This window comes from Prionailurus viverrinus, chromosome C1, assembly GCF_022837055.1.
Source record: "Prionailurus viverrinus isolate Anna chromosome C1, UM_Priviv_1.0, whole genome shotgun sequence".
Lineage (NCBI taxonomy): Eukaryota > Metazoa > Chordata > Mammalia > Carnivora > Felidae > Prionailurus > Prionailurus viverrinus.
This window is the reverse complement of record NC_062568.1, coordinates 195,138,193-195,158,214: the sequence shown is the minus strand read 5'-3', so window position 1 is coordinate 195,158,214 and position 20,022 is coordinate 195,138,193. Positions and strand designations below refer to the sequence as shown.

The following is a 20,022-nucleotide window of genomic DNA, read 5'->3' as shown; positions in this document are numbered from 1 at the left end:
GAATGTCTGAATTAATGAAATATTCTATTAACTTCTTTTTTTTTTTTTTCCATATGAAGTCTTTGAAATCCAGTGTGTACCTTACACTTCACATCTCAGTTTAGACCAGCCATATTTGTAATGTTCAACAGCCACATGCAGCTAAAAGCTACTATAATGGACAGAGTAGAGCTAGTCAATGGGACTAGACAGTGTGTTGTACAGAACTTTCAGGCAAGTTCTCCCTTCCTATTGCTTGGAATGTGGGTGTAACGGTAGGAGCGAAAGCAGCCACCTGAGGTCATCAGATAGCCTTAGAAATGGAAGCCACACATGGCCGAGCAAGATGATAAAAGAAGTCTGGCTCTCTTCCTTACTGTGGAAGTACTGTATCATCTCTGTCTACCTCTAGCTTTCTTTTATCTGAGCAAGAAAAAAAACCTTCATATTGCTTAGGTCACTGTTATTTGGAGTTTTTCTGTTAATACAACTTGTTTGGATCCTAACTGATTCAGAAAGGTCAGGAAGGACAGACATTAAATTGATTTTCACCTTCTCTCACTTCTCCAAGGGAGGCAGTGCATTGGACGTAAGAGCCAGAGAGATTTTCTGATCCTTTCCCAGTTCAAACAGTGTAACCTTGGGCAAGTCTGCCTTTCAGAGCCTGCCTGGTCATCTGTAAAATATGCATCCCGCCCCCCCCCACCTACCCCCCACCTACCTCACAGGACGGTGTGGAAACCAAAGGAACAATGGCACATCATTATGTATTTGTGTGTTTATTTAGAGAGCACGTGTGAGCATGTGAGGGAGGAGGGGCAGGGAGGTGAGAGACAGAAACAGAGACAGAGAGAGAGAGAGAGAGAGAGAGAGAGAGAGAGAGAGAATATATCTCAAGCAGGCTCCAGGCTCAGCAGAGCCCAATGTGAGGCTCCATCTCATGACTGTGAGATCACGACCTGAGCTAAAATGGGGTCAGATGCTTAACCAACTGAGCCACACTGGCACCCCAATAAACAGGTAACATTTAAATACACATACTCCTCCCTGTGATGGGAAGCCATAGGTCTGGAAGGATTTCCAATCCCGAATTTAGCCACACAGGCAACAAGAGGAAACCATGTCCCTTTCCCTCCCTGCCTTTTTTCTAGGAATTTTTTTAATGTTTATTTATTTTTGAGAGAGACAGAGACAGAACGTGAGTGGGGGAGGGGCAGAGAGAGAGGGAGACACAGAATCTGAAGCAGGGTCCAGGCTCTGAGTGGTCAGCACAGAGCCCGATGTGGGGCCCGAACTCACAAACCATGAGGTCATGACCTGAGCCCAAGTCAGACACTTAACTGACTGAGCCACCCCGGCGACCCTTTTCTAGGAATTTCATTCTGGTTATTGATGACTATTTATAATTGGCTCACCCAGGTCAACTGAGGGGTGAAGTCTCCATACACATTCTTAGACCAAAAAGACCACTCTCCAAAGTCATGTGCTCACCTGCTGTCTGTATAAAATACCTGTGAGCTTATGAGGATGTTTCTTACTTTTTTCCCTGCTAGACTACAGTCTTTCTGAAGGCAAGGACTCTATCTTATTCACTACTGAATACTCAACCCCAGCACAAGCCCCGGCATATGGCAGGTACTGAATTTACTGAATAAGAAAGCAACATTGAGGGCACCTGGGGGCTCTCTGCCCCTCCCCTGCTCACACTCTGTCTCTCTCTCCCCCAAAAATAAATTTAAAAATTTTTTTTAAATTTTTAATTAAAAAAAAATCACACATAGTTAATTCATTATAATTATGACAAGTACTGAGAAGTACTAGATATTGTCTTATGAAAGTACATTACTGAAAAAATTAAACTAATGTAATGCAGGGGTTAGGATGGGTGTCCCTAAAAGTGACATCCAAACTAGACATTGAGGTTAATTTGGAATTAGCCAGGCAAAAATGAAGGGGTTGGGGGGCCAGAGGAGGAAGAGAGAAGCAGAACAGCAAATATTTCAGGCAACGGAAACAGCCACAAAGCACAGCACAGATAAAGGCTCTGAGGCAGAAAACAACATAGTGCTTTTATAGAAGTGAAAGATCAGTTTGTCTCAAGAGCCGGAGTGAGGCAAGTAGTTAGAACTGAGGCTGGAAACTTTGTCTGGGACCTGCATCCACGTAAGGCCATGACAAGAACTGAATTAAGTTCAAAGGACTATTAAAAAGTCTAAATACAGAAGCGACAGTCGTTCATTTATTTAACAATATTCACCGAGCACCCACCATCTGCTAGGCACTGCTCTAGGTGCTGAAATGACTCGGTCCTATCTGCTTTTAAAACAGATCTCCCTGGCTACCGTGTCGACAATGGTTTAGGGAATGGAGAGGCAAAAATAGATGCCTTTGAGATGTGTAACCTTCTAGGACATAAGCCAGACTTATATGTTGATAATGAACCTATAGACAGAATCTTCACAAACTTACACAGGAACACACAGACTATAGTTATTAAGCTATGTAACACAGCAAGATGTAGAAATCAGGGTTCCTAGGAAGAATTCTGAATGGATACTGACTTATAAAACTCAGGCAGAGCCTACCCAAGTCTGGTAGGAGAGATCTTACCATTCACCATCCCATGGTTCCTCGACATACGGAAACAGAGAACTGCGTGTGTGGACACTTCCAGGTGCCAGTCTAACTGAATCCTCACAAACCACGCTGTGGGAGCAGCATCCCCATCCGACAGATGATGAAATCTGGGCTCGGAGAGTTCTACCACTGTCCCAGGCTCCCATGGGGTGGAGGGGGGGGGGGCGGCGGCGGTGTGGCTGAGATTCACAGGTGAAGCTCTGAGCTCCAGGCGTGCAGGGAGTGAGCCCATCTTACTGTTAGATCAGTGCCATGGCAGAGCTGTCCCTCCATACCCAGTGAAGAAATTACTCTGTAAGGCTTAAGCTCCTAATACTTCCGTGCTGTTACATAGAAAGAGGACTAAAAGTGTTTATTTATAAATGTTTCTGTTTAAATAAATATGAACAGAAAATAAGTTGTTTATTTCATTATAAATGCTGAACATGAGAAGCCTGCTGAAAGACTCCACCAGGTGGAAGGGGCTTGGGAAAGGCCTTTAAGGGAAGGTGGAAGGAAGCAGATGGGAGATAAGACAGCTGGCAGGTGGAAATGTCTGTTTCTCTGCCCTTTGAGAAGAAGTTCAGACTCAGCTGCTGTCACTGGTTGAGGAATATGACAAGTTCTGGGGGACAGAAGCTCTTACCTGAAGGCTCCCATGCCATGGGAGAAGATGATCAAGGGGTATCCAGAATCCTTTGTCTTAAAGGGGCCATTCCAGCTAACAGGCAGGCGACAAGATCCTGGCAGAGACATGGGCTATAGAATCTCTGGCTGCCCCAGATCTGTATTCCCAAGGGCAGCCTGGGCACAGGCATGCGTGGGGACACATGCCCCTCCTCACTGGAGAACCACCTCTTGCCCCTGAGCAGTCCAGGGCAAACAGTCACCTTTTCTTTCCCCTTTTCTTCCCTAGCAAGCACAAATATAATAGAAAATGGGAAGATAAATGCGACAAGTACTGAACAACCCCTGAGGTGCCAAGGCGGTGGGTAGACTTCTTAATGGTGGGGCCTTTGGGGGAAGTAGATGACTCAGTGTGACTTTCCCCAGAGAGAGGAGAGCTAAGGAAGAACTGTAAACGAGAAAGTCTGGATTCAAATCCACGACAATCTAACTCTATAACCAAAGCTCTTATGCATATAATCCTCTCCCAATTCTCCACACTGCAATGGCTGATGCACGCCCCATGACAAAAGGGCTGGAAAATGCAAACTAATGGTACTGTGGGCGCCTAGGGATCTGTCCTAGAAACATAACCAAGAAGCTGGGAAAGCATCTGGGCGGGGCGGGGAGGCCAGCCCTTACCCACAGCCAGGTTGAACAGCAAACCCCCCCAGCGCTTATTAAACCGCAGGTAATCGGCCAGGCCAGTGCAATACTCATAGCGGGGGATCCACAGGGGCTGCTCCGTGGTCTCCTCTGACTCCTGGCAGGGATAGAAGAGTCGAAAGAAGCTCCCCTGTAGGAAAGAAGAGAGCAACTGCTCAGAGCAAGAAGCCTGACTCTGCTAGACTTCCCATCAGACACACTCAGAGGGTATCTGAGGTGCCAGCGGGGCAGGGCACCAGAATGGGGAACTTAAGCTCTAATTCATAGACCTGAATTTCGCACCCAGAAAGTCCAGAAAGGAGCAAATTTATTTTTAGCGTACATGTAAGGCTTATGTGATTTCAAATAGCTGACTATACTTTGAATTACATCTGGGAGCACCAAAATATTTTCAGTGCTTGGATCAGAAAGATTTCAATTCTGGCCCTGAGCCCAGGCCTGGAGGAGCCCCAGGAGCGAGATTAGCCCTCGTGCTGGATGGGGTGGGGGTGGGGGGGCATCACCCAGGGCAGTTCTCTGGAAGCAGCAGCACACTCATTTTACACAGGAGTAGGTGAGGGCTTAACAGGAAGTACGCGCCTCTCTCAAGAGAGAGGGGGAGTCTAAGGGCCAGCAGAGAAGCACCTAGGAACTGTTGGAGGGAAAGTCTGGAACCAAAGCAGGAGGGAAAATGGATGAAGGCAGGAGAGGAGAGAGAGGAGCATGTCTTCCAACTCAGGTCAGGGAGTCAAAGGCCAACAGCACATGGCCCACGGCTCCTCCTCCCATACCTTCAGATTAGCAGGAGACTGAAGACCTTCCCAGCATCAGGCATCTGCTCTAAAGATAAGGCCGCAAGCCCGAGAGCTGCCCTTGGAGCCAGAGCCCGCACCCCCTTTCCTGCTAGCTGGCAAAAGAACCCATCTCGGCTACCGAGAGGTTTCTAACTGGAGAGACAAAGAAAAAGGTCAGGGAAGACAGACTTGGGGGCTCTATCACCAAGTCCAGACCAGCTCTCTGTTTCTTCGGAATGGCTATTAAGTCATGGTGCAGGAAAAAGCAGCAGGGGTGTGTGCGGACAGAGCCGGAGACACTTACCTGGAGACTCTGACCTTCCATCACATCCCCACAGCCTACGAGGTGGGGTCCTGTGACACAGGGAAAGCCCATGGACTGGTTGACCCCCATTTCATCACCAGCTGAGACAAACAACGACCTGGGCAGCGCTGAACTTGATGGCTGAGGGTGGAACATAGAAGAGCCTCTTGCTGGTTTCCTCTTAGCTTCCTGTTGATTCTATGTGTCATCTGCCACCCGTGTCCACTGCTCCTTATCACCCCATCTCCTTGTCAGGGACTCGTTCAGTCTTCCACACCAACCACTGTGCTACCCTGACTTTGCCAAGGTTTAAGGGCTGCTTTGTTGTTGGGGGCAGGGTGAAGAGATGGTTGGGGAAAGGAAAGAGAGCTTCCACGCTTCTCAAAACCCACTGCCAAGTGCTCACTCAGCACCTACTATGTGCCCAGCACAGCAGTAACTTCTACGTAGAATGTAACCCAGGCTGCGTCCTCATGAGGCTAGGAATAACGACGACTAAGATGTATTATTGGCTCTGTGTCAGCACTGAACTAAGCTCTTTACATACAGTACGTCACTTCATTCTCTCCACAAATCTCTGAGGAAGGTCCTATGAAGACCCCGTTTACAGATAAGGAAACTAAGGCACAGGGAGGTTGAATAGCTTTCCCAAGTTATACTGCTTCCAGGCAGCAAACCCAGGTCTGTCTAATGCAGACCCGAGCTCTTAACCCCTACTGATCCTGCTTGTGCAGAGACTCAGTTGCAGGTTTGCAAAAGCACGGACCTACACTACTGACTATGAAGGAGGCACTTAGGCTGGGCCTTGAGGTACGAGCAAGATCTGGAGGCAGGGGAGAGGAAGGAAAGCATTTCTACACAGAGCAAGAAAGGGCAGTGATAGGGGAAGAGTATGATGTGGCAGGAGATCAAGCAGGAGCCTTGAACGTGGCAGGTGTGCGTGCTTCGGACTAGCCCACATTCCGGGAGCTTGGCTGCTCCCTAAACAGGAGCTAATGCCATGGCTTCTGTCCCTCTGCAACCTCATCGTCACCAGCAACATCGTCATCATTACACCTATGGAATGCCAGGAATGACACCAGGTGCTTTGCTATATTACTAATTGAAAAATTGAGATGAGGAAACTGATGAGTTTGCCAGTTAGGTAGATTACCCAAGAACATACAGCTAACAGAGCCAGAATTTGATCATGAGCAGTGTGGCTCTAACAGTGGAGAATATGGTCAAGCTTCTCAACATGCATTCTATCTTGCCTTCCTGTGTGACTTGGGCGGGGCTGCCCGATCAGCCCTTGGTGTCCCCTGGTCGGTATCTGGATGAAAAGTGGGCACATGACATAGTTGGTCCATTCAGAGCAAAGCTCAGGACTTTTGATCCCTGAGGACGGAAAAGTTCTTTGTTGTTTTGAATGAGAGTGATGCGCAGATACAAAGCCTTGGAATGTGGGAGCTGCTTTGCTACTTCAAGGACGAAGCTACCCAAGGAGGATGGATAGCAGAGTTGAGCAAATCGGAGAAACGCGAGTCCTATTTGTGAAGACATTAAGACTCTCTTAATCTTTATCTTAAAATGAGGGGCAGCTCAGTCAGTCAAACGTCCGACTCCTGATTTCGGCTTGGGTCGTGATCTCGTGGTTCGTGAGGTGCGTGACACAGAGCCCGGTGCGGGGCTCTGCATTCACACGTGGAGCCTGCTTGGGATTCTCTCTCTCCTTCTCTCTCTGCCTCCGTCCACCCCCTGCTCACATGAGCTTTCATGTGCACATGCGCGCACGCTCTCTCTCTCAAAATAAATAAATCAACTTAAAAAAAAAAAAAAGAATCTCACCCTTTGAGGAAGACGTGGCCGCAGCTACAGCAGAGCTTTGGAGGCCCTGCTCCTGCTCCTGACTCACCAAGTTGCTCAGGAAGCCGCACTGCAGCCATGGCTTTTAAAGACACCGGGAAGACACCCGTGGAACCAGAGGTGGCAATTCACCAAATGAGAATGGCTCTAACCAGCCGCAACATAAATCTTTGGGGAAGGTATGTGCTGACTTGATCAGAGGCGCAAAGGAAAAGAATCTCAAAGTGAAAGGACCAGTTTGGATGTCTACCAAGACTCTGAGAATCACTACAACAAAAACTCCTTGTGGTGAAGGTTCTAAGACTTGGGATCATTTTCAGATGAGGATACACAAACGACTCACTGATTTGCACAGCCCTTCTGAGACTGTTAAGCGGATTACTTCCATCAGTATTGAGCCAGGAGTTGAGGCTGAAGTCACCATTGCAGACGCTTAAATCAACCTCTTTAATAAATTATCAGTTGCTAAAAAAAAAAAAAAAACCTCTAGACTATACATGAAAGGCCTTACCCACTCACTCCTAGATCTTCTAGTTACATGAGTCAGTAAATCCCCTTTTTGTTTAAACTGACTTTAGATTTCTAATGCCTGAACCAAAAGCATCTAAACCAATACGCTAAGTCCCAGCCCCAGATTTTTGGTCATTACCCTATTCTGTTTTCTTTTTTTTTTTTTTTTTTTTTTTAATTTTTTTTTTTCAACGTTTTTAATTTATTTTTGGGACAGAGAGAGACAGAGCATGAACGGGGGAGGGGCAGAGAGAGAGAGGGAGACACAGAATCAGAAACAGGCTCCAGGCTCCAAGCCATCAGCCCAGAGCCTGACGCGGGGCTCGAACTCACGGACCGCGAGATCGTGACCTGGCTGAAGTCGGACGCTTAACCGACTGCGCCACCCAGGCGCCCCTATTCTGTTTTCTTTAAGACACTCTGGGATGGATCAGAAAGTTCAAGTCCTGGGGCACCTGGGTGGCTTAGTCAGTTGGGCAGCTGACTTTGGCTCAGGTCATGATCTCACGTTCCGTGAGGTCGAGCCCCGCGTCGGGCTCTGTGCTGACAGCTCAGAGCCTGGAGCCTGCTTTGGATTCTGTGTAACCCCCCTCTGTCTGCCCCTTCCCCACTCGTGCTCTGTCTCTCAAAAATAAGTAAATGTTAAAAAGAAAATTATAAAAAAAAAAAAAAGAAAGTTCAAGTCCAAGCATGTCTAGGCAAGAAGAGACCTTAGAGACCATTCCCATCAATCCTCCCCCACCCTCCCCAGTATATACATGTGCTGCTGATGAAGAAATCAAGGTCCTAAGAGGTTAAGTGAACTGTTCAACATCACAAGTGTATCTATTACTACACACAGATCTCCTGGTTGCCAACTTCCAACTGTCTGGTCCAGTGCAAAACTCAATAACCGATAATCCTAACGTCATTCTATTTACCTTTGGAATATAATAAGTGATTTTCTTTCTACTACTCTGTAGTAGTAGAATCCAGTTCTTTTTATTTACTTATTTTTAAATGTTTACTTTTTTTTTAACGTTTATTTATTTTTGAGACAGAGAGAGACAGAGCATGAATGGGGGAGGGGCAGAGAGGGAGACACAGAATCCGAAACAGGCTCCAGGCTCTGAGCTGTCAGCACAGAGCCGGATGCGGGGCTCGAACTCACGGACCGCGAGATCATGACCTGAGCCGAAGTCAGCCGCTTAACCGACTGAACCACCCAGGCGCCCCCAAATGTTTACTTTTGAGAGAGAGAGTGCGAGTAGGTGAGGGACAGAGAGGGGGACAGAGACAGAGAATCTAAAGCAGGCTCCGTGCTATTTGCAGAGAACTTAACATGAGGCTGAACTCCCAAACCGCGAGCTCATGACCTAAACCAAAATCAGAGTCGGACACTCAACCGACTGAGCCACCCAGGCACCCCAGAATCCAATTCTTTTTAAAAAGAAACTGAGCTCCTGATGTAGTCAGTGCACCAGTTAGCCAGAGTGAAACTGAGCATGTGCATGAGCGTGTCTCATACCCTGAGCTTTTCCCCTGGTCGTTGAGGGCGTAACCAATGGCAGGCCTCTGCAGGGAAACAGGGCACATGTCACCCACATGACAATGAAGCAGCTCCAAGTTCTAACGGCCATCAAAGAAGGTCAGATAAGAAGATCAGATAGACATAGGAGTTCTGAGAAGAAAACACACTCTGGTAGCTTGCCAGTGGAGGGCAGGAGAAGGTGGTAAAGTTAATTTTCAAGGAGAAGAAAGTGCCTGAGCTAAGACACAGAGGTAAGAAAGCACACGTGAGAAACAGCTAGTCATTAGTGACGGATGCGAGGTGACAAAAGAAACGTGTGACAGATACGGAGGGTAGCAGTCTCTCAAGTGCTAGGCTAAAGAGTTGGAATCCACTCTGGAAATGAGGTTGTGGAAATCACCAGTATCGAGTCTGAAAGAGCCAAGTTTGAGCCCAGCTCCTTTGCTGCCTAGCTTTCTTACCTCGGGTGGAGCATCTGATCGCACTAAGCCTGATTCCCCATCAGTACAACGGGATGCTATCCATCGTCATAGGGTTGCTAGGGAGGTCAAATGAAATAACGTATTTAAAGCGCCCAGTATAGTATCTGGCTCTTATGAAGTATCCAGGAAATATGTGTTGATTGAGTGAAATGTAGAAACAACGGGATCTGGCAACGGAGTGGATTTGTGGAGGCAAGGGAGAGAGAAGAGCCAAAGATGAGTCAGGTTTCAGGACTGGGTGACCAGAATGATACTAGCTTCTTACGGGAAAAGATTTTGGTCTTTCTGCATATAAAGAACAGTGCTTGGGATTGGAAATCAGGATAAGTGGAGTTAGACTGCTAAACAGATGGGGAAGTAGAACTCACTGGTAGTCCTGGAAAGTTTCGGGGGGGGGGGTCATTAAGTTTGGAAATAAATACAAATGAAAGCTAATTGGCCAGAGTGAGGCATACCCAAAAATGAATCTGCATTCCCTGGGCTCACATTAACTGATGTCCAAGGAAGGCGGGGGGGGGGGGGGGGGGGAGGGGGATGGGAAAATCCAATTTTGCCTACACAAAGTATCCAGAGTCATTTCCAATAAATGCCATATAATTTTCCAAGGAAATTAGTCCAGGTGTCTTTAATTTGCTTTGTTTAGCTCATCCAAACAATTCAAGGTGGAACCTGTCTAGAAGCCTCTCTACCCATGCAAACCTATTCCATCCATCAAAGCCCAGAGAAATCACCGGTTCTCTGTGCTTTCCCAAGTCCTTCCACCTTCCCTCCTCTCAAATCTAAGCACTGTCCACATCCTTCACCTCATAACCAATCACGGGCTGCTTTAGGACAGCTCTTGGATTACTGCCTATTCTAGCAGTTTTCGATCAGTGACTTGCCTATGAACAGTTCAAGTAGAACTTAGTTCAGAGGTTCCTGAACCTATCATCACAATCACCTGGGAAACGTTCAAAAATATAGATTTTAAGGTCCTCATTCCCAGAGGTCAGTTTTTAAAAGCTGCCCATGTTTCTCATCAGCAAGGTGTGAGAACCTCTGGTCCAGAGGGAACACAGGACTTTTTATTCAGAGATGTATGCATGCAACAAATATTTACTGAGTGTATACAGTGTTCCAGCCCACCACTGTATATTAATGAAATGATAATGACTAAGATTTCACTTAGTTTAATCCCCATGGCCACCTAGAAGCATGTTCTTGCTGGTTACAAGGCTTAATGTAGTGCCTTGCATATAACTACTCGCAAGAATTAATTTATCCAATGAATCTGATTTAGTTTTTTACACACTTAGGCCTCATTTCTTTGGATATACTAGAGATAAAGGCTGTGTTTTATACTTCTTTGTAGGCCAAACCATCTATCATCAGGCTTCCTCTATGTAGTAAGGACCCAATAAATACCTCTTTATTTGGCTTTGATTTAAACTCCCTCAATTCTTTAATCTGTCTTTTCTACCTAAAAACAAGGCTATATGGTATAGTGTAAAAAAGGCTTTGGCGACCGTCTGAATTCCAATTCTTAATTGGCTGTGATCTTGAGCAAGTTCCTTAAGTTCTAAGCCTCTGATAATTTATCCCATAGGAGAGAAATAATAGTACTCATGAAGTTGTTGATGAGAATTAAATGAAATAATGTATATTATAATAATGTATATAAAGCACCTGAAATGTACAAGGCACTAGAACCAGAGATTGTAGCTCTGAGCCTAAGTTCTTTATAAGTAAAATGAAGTCACTTCTAGTTAGATTAAAATAAGAAAGTTGATAATTGCCTATGGCTTGGTACGTTTCAAGTGCCCATAAAAATGTTAAAAATGAATGAATAATGCCATGTCTCTCTTTCGCCATACCCAACCGAGGTCTCTTTCACTTTTTCTGGATTAAGCCCTTTGGCAAAATGGATTCTTTCCTCCCAGCTTTTTTGGGTCAGAAACACCCAAGCCCAAACCACAGTGTACTAAAAAGGCCCACAAGAGCCCAGAAGGAATGGACAGTGCCTACAATGCAGCTGTCCATCTGCTGGGGCCCTGTTTCCAGTGAGCAGAAATCAACCACCCTTTTGCCAGCTGTGTGGACTTTTCATCACTGGCTATTTCAGGACAGAGTCCACGAGAAACACTTCTCTGGGGCTTCCTTTCAGACAAAGCTCTATGGAGACTTAAAGCTCCTTAAAGACCTTTGGGCTCTGGAGGAAGTGAGGAAACATCCTGCTCTTAGAGAATGGAGACACCAAGTGCTCAAGAGGCAGGCTTGAGCAACAAGAGGGCAGAGATAGAAAAGGAGCCAAGATAAGAGGGGTCCAGAGCATTAACAATTATAATAAAAATAACCTCTCTCGCTTGTGGAGGCTTTACGGTTTAAAAAGCCCTTTCGCACACATTAGCTTATTGGCTCCACAACACAGCCTCACCCTAAGACCGACAGAGCGATTACCATCTTCACTGTGTCAATCAAGAGCGGAGCCCCAGAGATTGCTTGATGTGCCCAAGGTGACACAGCGAGTGAGCTGCCGAGGTGGACCAGACCCCGGGCCGGGGGAGTCCAGGGCTCTTCCACTAGGAAGAAGGAATGGCGACACTCCTTCCACCACCATGCAAAACCGGAAAGTGAGGGTAAGAGAGAAAGCACACAGGAGGTGTGGAGCATAAAGAAGCCCAGGTTTCAGGGAGGTCACATTGTGTGCTCAGAGAGGGGTCGTGGGGGGGTGGGTCCTAGCACCAGAGCTCAGGGTGGGACTCCAGGGCCGTTGGGAGTGAAGGAACAAGATGACAGTGGGAGGGTGAAGAGTGCGGGTGGATACTGGAGGTGTCTGAACAGGAAACAGAAAAGGACGAGGGATTAATGCGGACTTCCTCGGATTGGGACGAGCAGCCCCCAAAACCGGCTGGAGGATGGAAAAGTTGGCTCACATCTCAGTTCAGAACAAGAGCTTTCTCCAATCCAACTTACCCAGTCAAGTTGACCCCTCAGAAGTAGCCCAGAAGGTCAACCGACGGGAACTAAAAAACTACTCTGGAGCTCGTAGCCCTTTGGTAGTTGTAGTTTCCAGAACTCACCACTGGCACTTTAAAGCGTTCCCCGCTTCTCTGTCCGGAACTACAACTCCCGAGGTGCACCGCGCGAGATTGTGCATTACGACTCTAGAACTACAAGCCCCAGAGTTCTATGCAGCCCCCGCCTCGTTGGATCAAACCTCCCAAGGTCCGGGATGCGGTCCGATTCCTCCCCCTGGTGGTCTGAGGCGTCGCCACCACGATTACGAGACCCGCGCGGAGGGTTACTGCTTGTAGTCCCGGTTAGTAACCCTCCGCCTCACCATTCCTCAAATAATTCCCGGGCGTGCCTAGAAATTGCAATGGCTTCCGTTTTATTCTCAAGGAAGGAGGGGGGAGGAGAAGGGTCGGAGCTTTTTTTGGTTCTTTCCCCCCTCCCCCCAATTCTGTTTCCCGTGAGAGTATGAGACTGCTCATTCAAATTAAGTGCACATTGGCTCCAAATCCATAACCTGTTGACAATTGTGATTTTTCCATTGTCCTCCAGAAACTCACTGACATGGAACAGGGGCGAACCTGAGTGATCACGGATACTCCCCACCCTCAGCCCAGCCCTTCCATCCGTCATCGCTTTGCTGCTCTTGTGCTGGTTCTTAGGGACACACTGGTGAATAAGAGACTGTCCCTAGCCTCCAGTGAAATCACAGTCTAGCGGAAGAGTCTGACAAATCAATTACAACACCGCGATATGGGCTCTGATGGGGGACACAATGGGGGGTGTGGGAACCCCGAAAGGGGCACCTGCCCAGGCTTGGAGGAAATGGGATGGTGTCAGCAAGGCTTCTTAGAGATCGATGTTAAAATTAAGAACTGAGGGAACAGCACTTAGCCAGGAGCACAGGGATTGTGAAGAATGTTTTACACTCAGTAACACAAGAGTGTGAGGGATGCCACATCCTTGAGTCTGGTAAACTTCTGTAAGAAATTTGGATCATTCAAGCAACTTTAAAAGCTTTCAACGGCTTCAGACTACTTACTGAACGAGGTCCCAGCTTCTTAGCTTTGATGCAGGCAGGCAGGGTCTGAAGACCTCAAGAGGGTCCCGCAGGACTAGCCAAGAGGATCCTTGGCTCCATGCAGGATGGAAATCAACCTCCAGCCAGCAGGAGGTAAAAGCAGTTGATTGAAGATATAGGAAGAACAGATACAGACAGAGCATCTGGGAGACTCGGAAAGGAAAGGAGCATGAGTCTTGTCTTTGCTTGCGGTCTGGGGGATTTATCGACAATTGCGGTCTGATGCCCGTGTCCTCTCAGACCTCTAAGAACTGGTCAGAAAAAGGACAGGGTCCAGATGTCCATCATAAGTCACTCAGTCCTTAGAGCCAGGGGTCTTGGTGTCGAGATGCCTAGTGCCAGTGGTCTGAAATATGCACATGATGGCTTTTCCAGTAGTGCCTTAGGTATTATCTTTTGTGCCAGAAGACTCCAAAGATACCATTTCCTCTTTGTCCCTACAAGGAGGACATACAATAAGGCATGTGCAGGGCAGGGGTACCGGTCCTGGCAAGAATAGAAGCCCAAAAGAGGCAAAATTAAAAAAACAGCTTTTTGTCTGAAGGGGTCCCTTCGGTTTCCCTGTCTCAGCTTGGCATTGGAGATCCTCCCCGACCTGGCTCCCCACTACTTCCCCAGAAGTGTTGCCCATGCTTCTCTGGCAGGGCTCTCCTCTCTTCTGCTCTGCCTCCCGCTATGTGCTATGTGCACCCCCTCACCATTCTTCAGATGTCCCAGGCTTTTGTTGTTACCTCCACACTTCAAGTCGTGCTCTTCCCTCCACTGGGTGCTGCCCTGTCTGGTGGCTTGTCTAATCCTGTTCTTTTAATGGTCCGCTAGGTTCTCCTCCCCACGAAGCTTCCCTGATTCCTCCAGCCCCAAAGGACCTCTGCCCATTCTCAGTTGCTGGGACATTCGTGTGCACCTCTCATTTGGGGGCTTACCTCACACTGCCTGGTGCCATCTCCTAGGTGGGAGGTCTTAACGCTCCAAGAAATTGTGAGCTCTCTGAGGTCAGGTGCTGAGTCCTACAGGCCACCCTCCCCGCTCCCCCCCCCCCCCCCCCCCGGCTCCCATCTCACATACCCTCTAGTCACCAGGGTCCAGAGTCCCTTTCAATTCTTCTATTCAGAGGCTCACCTCTGCTCCTGACACACTGTCGCCACCACCATCCTTCCAGGAACCAAGATAAACTCATCAGGAAAGAGTAATGGTAGTCTTGCACCGTGGTAATTAAGCCCCGGATTTAATTAAAGCTGTGGTTGGTGGCACTGACAGCAGAGTATTGAAAGCTTAGTGTAGATCCGAGAATGCTCTCTTTGGCATTAATCAGTGCTCTTCAGCTGGCCCAGCACAGCCATCACTAACCAGAGTCCCTAATCATGAGAGGGGCAGCTCACACCTCCTATGTCTCCTACTCCCAGACGAGGCCACGGAGGGTGTATTTGCTGGGCAACTGACTTTTAAACTTCCCAGGGACAGGGACGTCACAGCCTCCTTTACCTCTTTGGTCACTGTTAGGAAGATCTGTCTTGGGCCCAAACTCCTGTTGCAAAATAAAATACTTGAGTTCCATTGCATTTCCTTCCAATCTTGTCTTTTCGGGGGTAAACAACCCAAATGCTTTAAGTTTTTAGCAAGCATTTGACTTTCTAGGCTTTTATCCTAGATCCTGTCCTCCAACGGCTCACGTTTTCCTTCCAGCTGGCCACCATCCCACTCTAGCCTTCTCCTTGTTGCTAAGTTACTAAACTGATATTTAGGTGACTAGTTTGGATTTCCTGCCCCCCTCCCCCGCTGAAGTTGTTGGACAACACTTTTTAAAATCAAACTATAGGGGCACCTGGGTGGCGCAGTTGGTTAAGCGTCCCACTTCAGCCAGGTCACGATCTCGCAGTCCGTGAGTTCGAGCCCCGCGTCAGGCTCTGGGCTGATGGCTCAGAGCCTGGAGCCTGTTTCCGATTCTGTGTCTCCCTCTCTCTCTGTCCCTCCCCCGTTCATGCTCTGTCTCTCTCTGTTCCAAAAATAAATGTTGAAAAAAAAATTATAAAAAAAAATAAATAAAATCAAACTATAATATGTATACAATAAAGTGCATAAAGCGCACTCATACTAAGGGTCCAGCTTAATTTTTTTTTTAAAAAATTGGCGTCACCCTCACTTAGTTTGAAAAGTGGAACATTTCCAATACCCTGAATGGTTGCCTCATGTCCCTTCCCAGTTTATAACCATTTATCCCCCAAAGGGAACCCCTATTTTTCGTTCTATCTTCATCAACTAGTTTGGGGTGAGCAACATTTTGTAACTTTTGACAATGATATTCTTTTTTCAGTTTGTTTATATATTTTGAGAGAGAGAGAGAGAGAGAGGCAGAGAGAGAGGGAGAGAGTGAATCCCAAGCAGGCTCCCTGCTGTCAGTGCACAGCCCAATGCGGGGCTTGAACCCACAAACTGTGAGAAATGACCTGAGCTGAAATCGAGTCGGATGCTTAACCGACTGAGCCACCCACCCAGGCATCCTGACAGTAATATTTTATGCTCAATGATCCATCATTGGATGATACCTGTGTTAATGCCATTGCGGTCAAAGACCACCAGAAACACACCTGTAATTGAATAAATTGGTTACTCCTTGCAATGAGAGAGAGAATACTTGAAAAGGAACTGTGGGCCATCTCAGAAAGAGGGGTATCAGGAAAGACTTAGAATCGGGACTTCTGTTAGATGATTTCAAGGAGGCTTGAAGGAAGGAGGGCTTTGCTCTGGATTGGATGCTGTCCGAAAGTAGGGGTAATTCTATGACCAGGGATCTTAATTTTATCTAGAAGGAGGGGAAGAGTTCAGTAAGGTAAAAGCTGTCATTAGTAAGAAGCAATAGTCCCTTTTATTAGCCAGAATAGGGGGATGGTTGGTGTTTTTTGTGGCTTGGACAATGTCCATATTTTGTTCAGACATGAGTATGGAGTGGTCCTGTTTGTATCTTAGTCCCTCATGAACACAGAGTGGCCTTGTCTGATATTGACATTCTATGAAATTGTTTCTGTTCAGCTTAGGTACACCAAGGCTCAAGGGTGAGTCCCAGGCCAGCTCCTGGAGGTCAGGGTCTGCTTTGCTCTTTCTTATATACCAACGTATGTTGATGTCTGCTCTGGGCTGGGTAAATAGAAATTACTTGCCTTTGTGTCCTTGGGGACCTCATGGCTGGTCAGGAAAACGGACAAGAGAACAAATATACACTGTTGGAAGGCACAGGGTCTGGGCCCTGGAGATAGGCTACAAACTTTAAATCTCAGATCTACCACTTACTGAGATCTTTGGCAAAGACTGTTTTTAGGCCTCAGTTTCCTCATCTATAAAAGGGACAACAATAGCATCTACATTATAGAATTGATGCCAGGATCAAACGAGCTAATCCACGGATCACTGGTTACTTAAATAGCTCGGATCTGATAGGGGGCAGGGGTGGATGCAGGTTTTGTGGGGCTTGAAGCTTAGAGAATTCGAGGAGACCCTCTTTGAAAAGAATTTTAAATATCTTACTTTTTCAAGATTTGGGGTTTTTTTTTTAATGTTTATTTATTTTTGAGAGAAAGAGAAAGACAGAACACGAACGGGAGCGGGGCAGAGGGAGACGGAGACACAGAATCCGAAGCAGGCTCCAGGTTCTGAGCTGTCAGCACAGAGCCTGATGTGGGGATCGAACTTACAAACCATGGGATCATGACCTGAGCCAAAGTCAGACACTCAACTGACTAAGCCACCCAGGCACCCCACTTTTTCAAAATTTATAAAACATGTGACCATATGAACACATTGTAGATAACCCTCCTAGGGCCTTGGACAGGACTCTGAAGCTTAAACCTTGTTAGCTTCTCTATAACTCTGACCTTGGGAAGAGGCAAGATTATGCAATATCTTCAATCTTTTCAAATCACTGCTTTCAAACCAGCTCTCCCCAAATACCCTTGTCCTGGCTGAAACCCGCTCGAGTACTCTTAGCTCTTTCCTGTGTCAGAGCCTGGAAGTTCATGGGCTCGTGTTGGAGGAATGGACTTGGGTCCTGCTCTGAATGTAGCTGTGTCTACTATTTTCAGCCCTGGGCCCCAACTGGAGTCCGGATGAATCCAGCTAGGTCTTTAATGTCCTGTTAACAGACAGAGTACATACTTAATAAAGAATTGTAACTGTCCTTCTCTATTATTGTTAATATAATAATTCTTCTAGTCAAAAAAATACATTGAGTATCTAGTATGTCGCAGGCACTGTGCTCAACCCCGGAGATCAAGCGGTGAATCGAGAAATTAATACCCTACCCATATGGTGCTTTCATTCTGGTGGAGAGAGACAGATAACACACATATAACCAAGATAATCACATGCTATGTTAAGTGCTCTACAGGAAACAGTCAGGATGCTTTGACGGAGATGAACAGGAAGGATTCTATGAACAGCTGGCATTTGTGCTGAGCTCAACCATACCTACCATTTCTTGATTGTCTACTACGTGTCAGACATGTCGTTAGGAACTTTCCAATACTTTATGTCATTTAGTCCCCCTGGGAAGTATATCATAGTCTTTCTTTTTTTTTTTTTTAATTTACATCCAAATTACTTAGCATATAGTGCAACAATGATTTTAGGAAGAGATTCCTTAGTGCCCCTTCCCCATTGAGCCCATCCCCCCTCCCACAGTCCCTCCAGTAACCTTCTGTTTGTTCTCCATATTTATGAGTCTCTTCTGTTTTGTCCCCCTCCCCCCGTTTTTATATTCTTTTTGTTTCCCTTCCCTTATGTTCATCTGTTTTGCCTCTTAAAGCCCTCATATGAGTGAAGCCCTATGATTTTTATCTTTCTCTGACTAATTTCACTTAGCATAATACCCTCCAGTTCCATCCACGTAGCTGCAAATGGCAAGATTTCATTCTTTTTGACTGCCGAGTAATACTCCATTGTATATATATCCCACATCTTCTTTATCCATCCATCCATCGATGGACATTCGGGCTCTTTCCATACTTTGGCTATTGTTGATAGTGCGGCTATAAACACGGGGGTGCATGTGTCCCTTCGAAACAGCACACCTGTATCCCGTGGATAAATGCCTCGTAGTGCAATTGCTGGGTCGTAGGGTAGTTCTCTTTTCAGTTTTTTGAGGAGCCTCCATACTATCATAGTCTTTCTATTTTTCAGACAAGAAAACAGAAACTCAAAGAGGTAATAGCAGTGTTAATACCTGCCTCATCTCCCCTCATCCTTCTCTGAGCTCCCTTGCCAGTGTGGTACTTTCCAGCACACTGAGGGCCCCTCCACCCAAGGTCCTGCTCCTGCCTGCTTCCTTCCGGAGGGCTTTCTTAGGCATCTGTGAGCCACGAAGGGGAAGGGAGTGGCGAGTTCTGCCCCCGAGGGCGAGCTTCAGCCATCAAGGAAGTTGGTGCCTCCATCCTGAGTTAAGGTGATTTCGAGGTGCATTTCACACTGTCTTTCAGAGAGTCCCGGGGGACACTGAACCCAGTGGCTCATGGCAGCAAACCTCACATGAACGTGCCCCGCCCGGACTCACCGCCTCCACGCCTTTACTTCTGCTTCTTGAAATCACATCTCAAATAGAATATAAGCACCTAACTCTCAGGGTGTAATTTTGGGGTGCCTCAGGCTAAGACAGAGCCTAAATGATTTTCCCAAGGCCACTCGACCAGGTGGGAGAACTGCAATGTGAATCCAGGTTCGCATGGACCACACTCCACCGTCCTTACCACTGTGCCCTATGACAATAAGCCTGAGGAGAGAGGCCTAGCCCCTATGGCACCACCCCAGGCCCTTTCCACACTGACCTCTCCTGCCTCACTTCCGGCCACCTCATTCTTGGCACCTCACTCCCGGCATCTTCACTGCCGGCCACCTCACTCCCGGCCACCTCACTCCCGGGCACCTACCTCTCGGCCACCTCACTGCCGGCCTCCTCACTCCCGGCCTCCTCACTCCCGGCCTCCTCACTCCTGGCCACCACACTCCCCGCCACCTACGTCCGGCCTCCTCACTCCCGGCCACCTCACTCCTGGCCTCCGCACTCCCGGCCACCTCACTCCTGGCCTCCTCACTCCCGGCCACCTAACTCCCGGGCACCTCACTCTCGGCCACCACACTCCTGGCCTCCTCACTCCCGGCCACCTAACTCCCGGCCAATTCACTCTCGGCCACCACACTCCCGGCCACCTCACTCCCGGCCTCCTCACTCCCGGCCACCTCACTCCCGGCCACCTCACTCCCGGCCACCTACCTCCCGGCCACCTCACGGCCGGCCTCCTCACCCCCGGCCTCCTCACTCCCGGCCACCTCACTCCCGACCACCTACCTCTCGGCCACCTCACTACCGGCCTCCTCACTCCCGGCCTACTCACTCCCGGCCACCTCACTCCCGGCACCTCACTCCCGGCCTCCTCACTCCCGGCCTCCTCACTCCCGGCCACCTCACTCCCGACCTCCTCGCTCCCGGCCTCCTCACTCCTGGCCTCCTCACTCCCGGCCACCTCACTCCCGGCCACCTTACTCTCGGCCACCTCAGTCCCGGTCACCTCACACTCTGCCACTTCACTCCCGGCCTCCTCACTCCCGGTCACCTC

The 20,022-nt window shown here is 47.9% G+C and overlaps 1 protein-coding gene across 9 annotated transcripts in view; it reads right to left on the bottom strand.

The window, feature by feature from the left end:
* PAFAH2 (platelet activating factor acetylhydrolase 2) overlaps nucleotides 1-19,331 on the bottom strand; it is a 57,104-nt gene extending 37,773 nt beyond the window's left edge. For 6 of the 9 annotated variants that reach the window (XR_007154698.1, XR_007154697.1, XR_007154696.1 and 3 more), the window contains exons 1-3: nucleotides 5,005-5,145; nucleotides 3,904-4,057; nucleotides 3,242-3,338 (exon numbers count right to left, since the gene is read on the bottom strand). Coding sequence is in view for 6 of the 9 variants with exons in the window: in XM_047870274.1 (XP_047726230.1) it covers nucleotides 3,242-3,338; nucleotides 3,904-4,057; nucleotides 5,005-5,094 (341 nt within the window). In the remaining 3 variants the exon portion in view is untranslated. Of the gene's footprint in view, nucleotides 1-3,241; nucleotides 3,339-3,903; nucleotides 4,058-5,004; nucleotides 5,146-9,330; nucleotides 9,408-12,303; nucleotides 12,391-13,384; nucleotides 13,861-18,962 lie in introns of those variants that run through there. The other 3 variants (XM_047870270.1, XM_047870271.1, XM_047870272.1) reach the window with 3 other exon arrangements.
* Nucleotides 19,332-20,022: the final 691 nt, after the last annotated feature.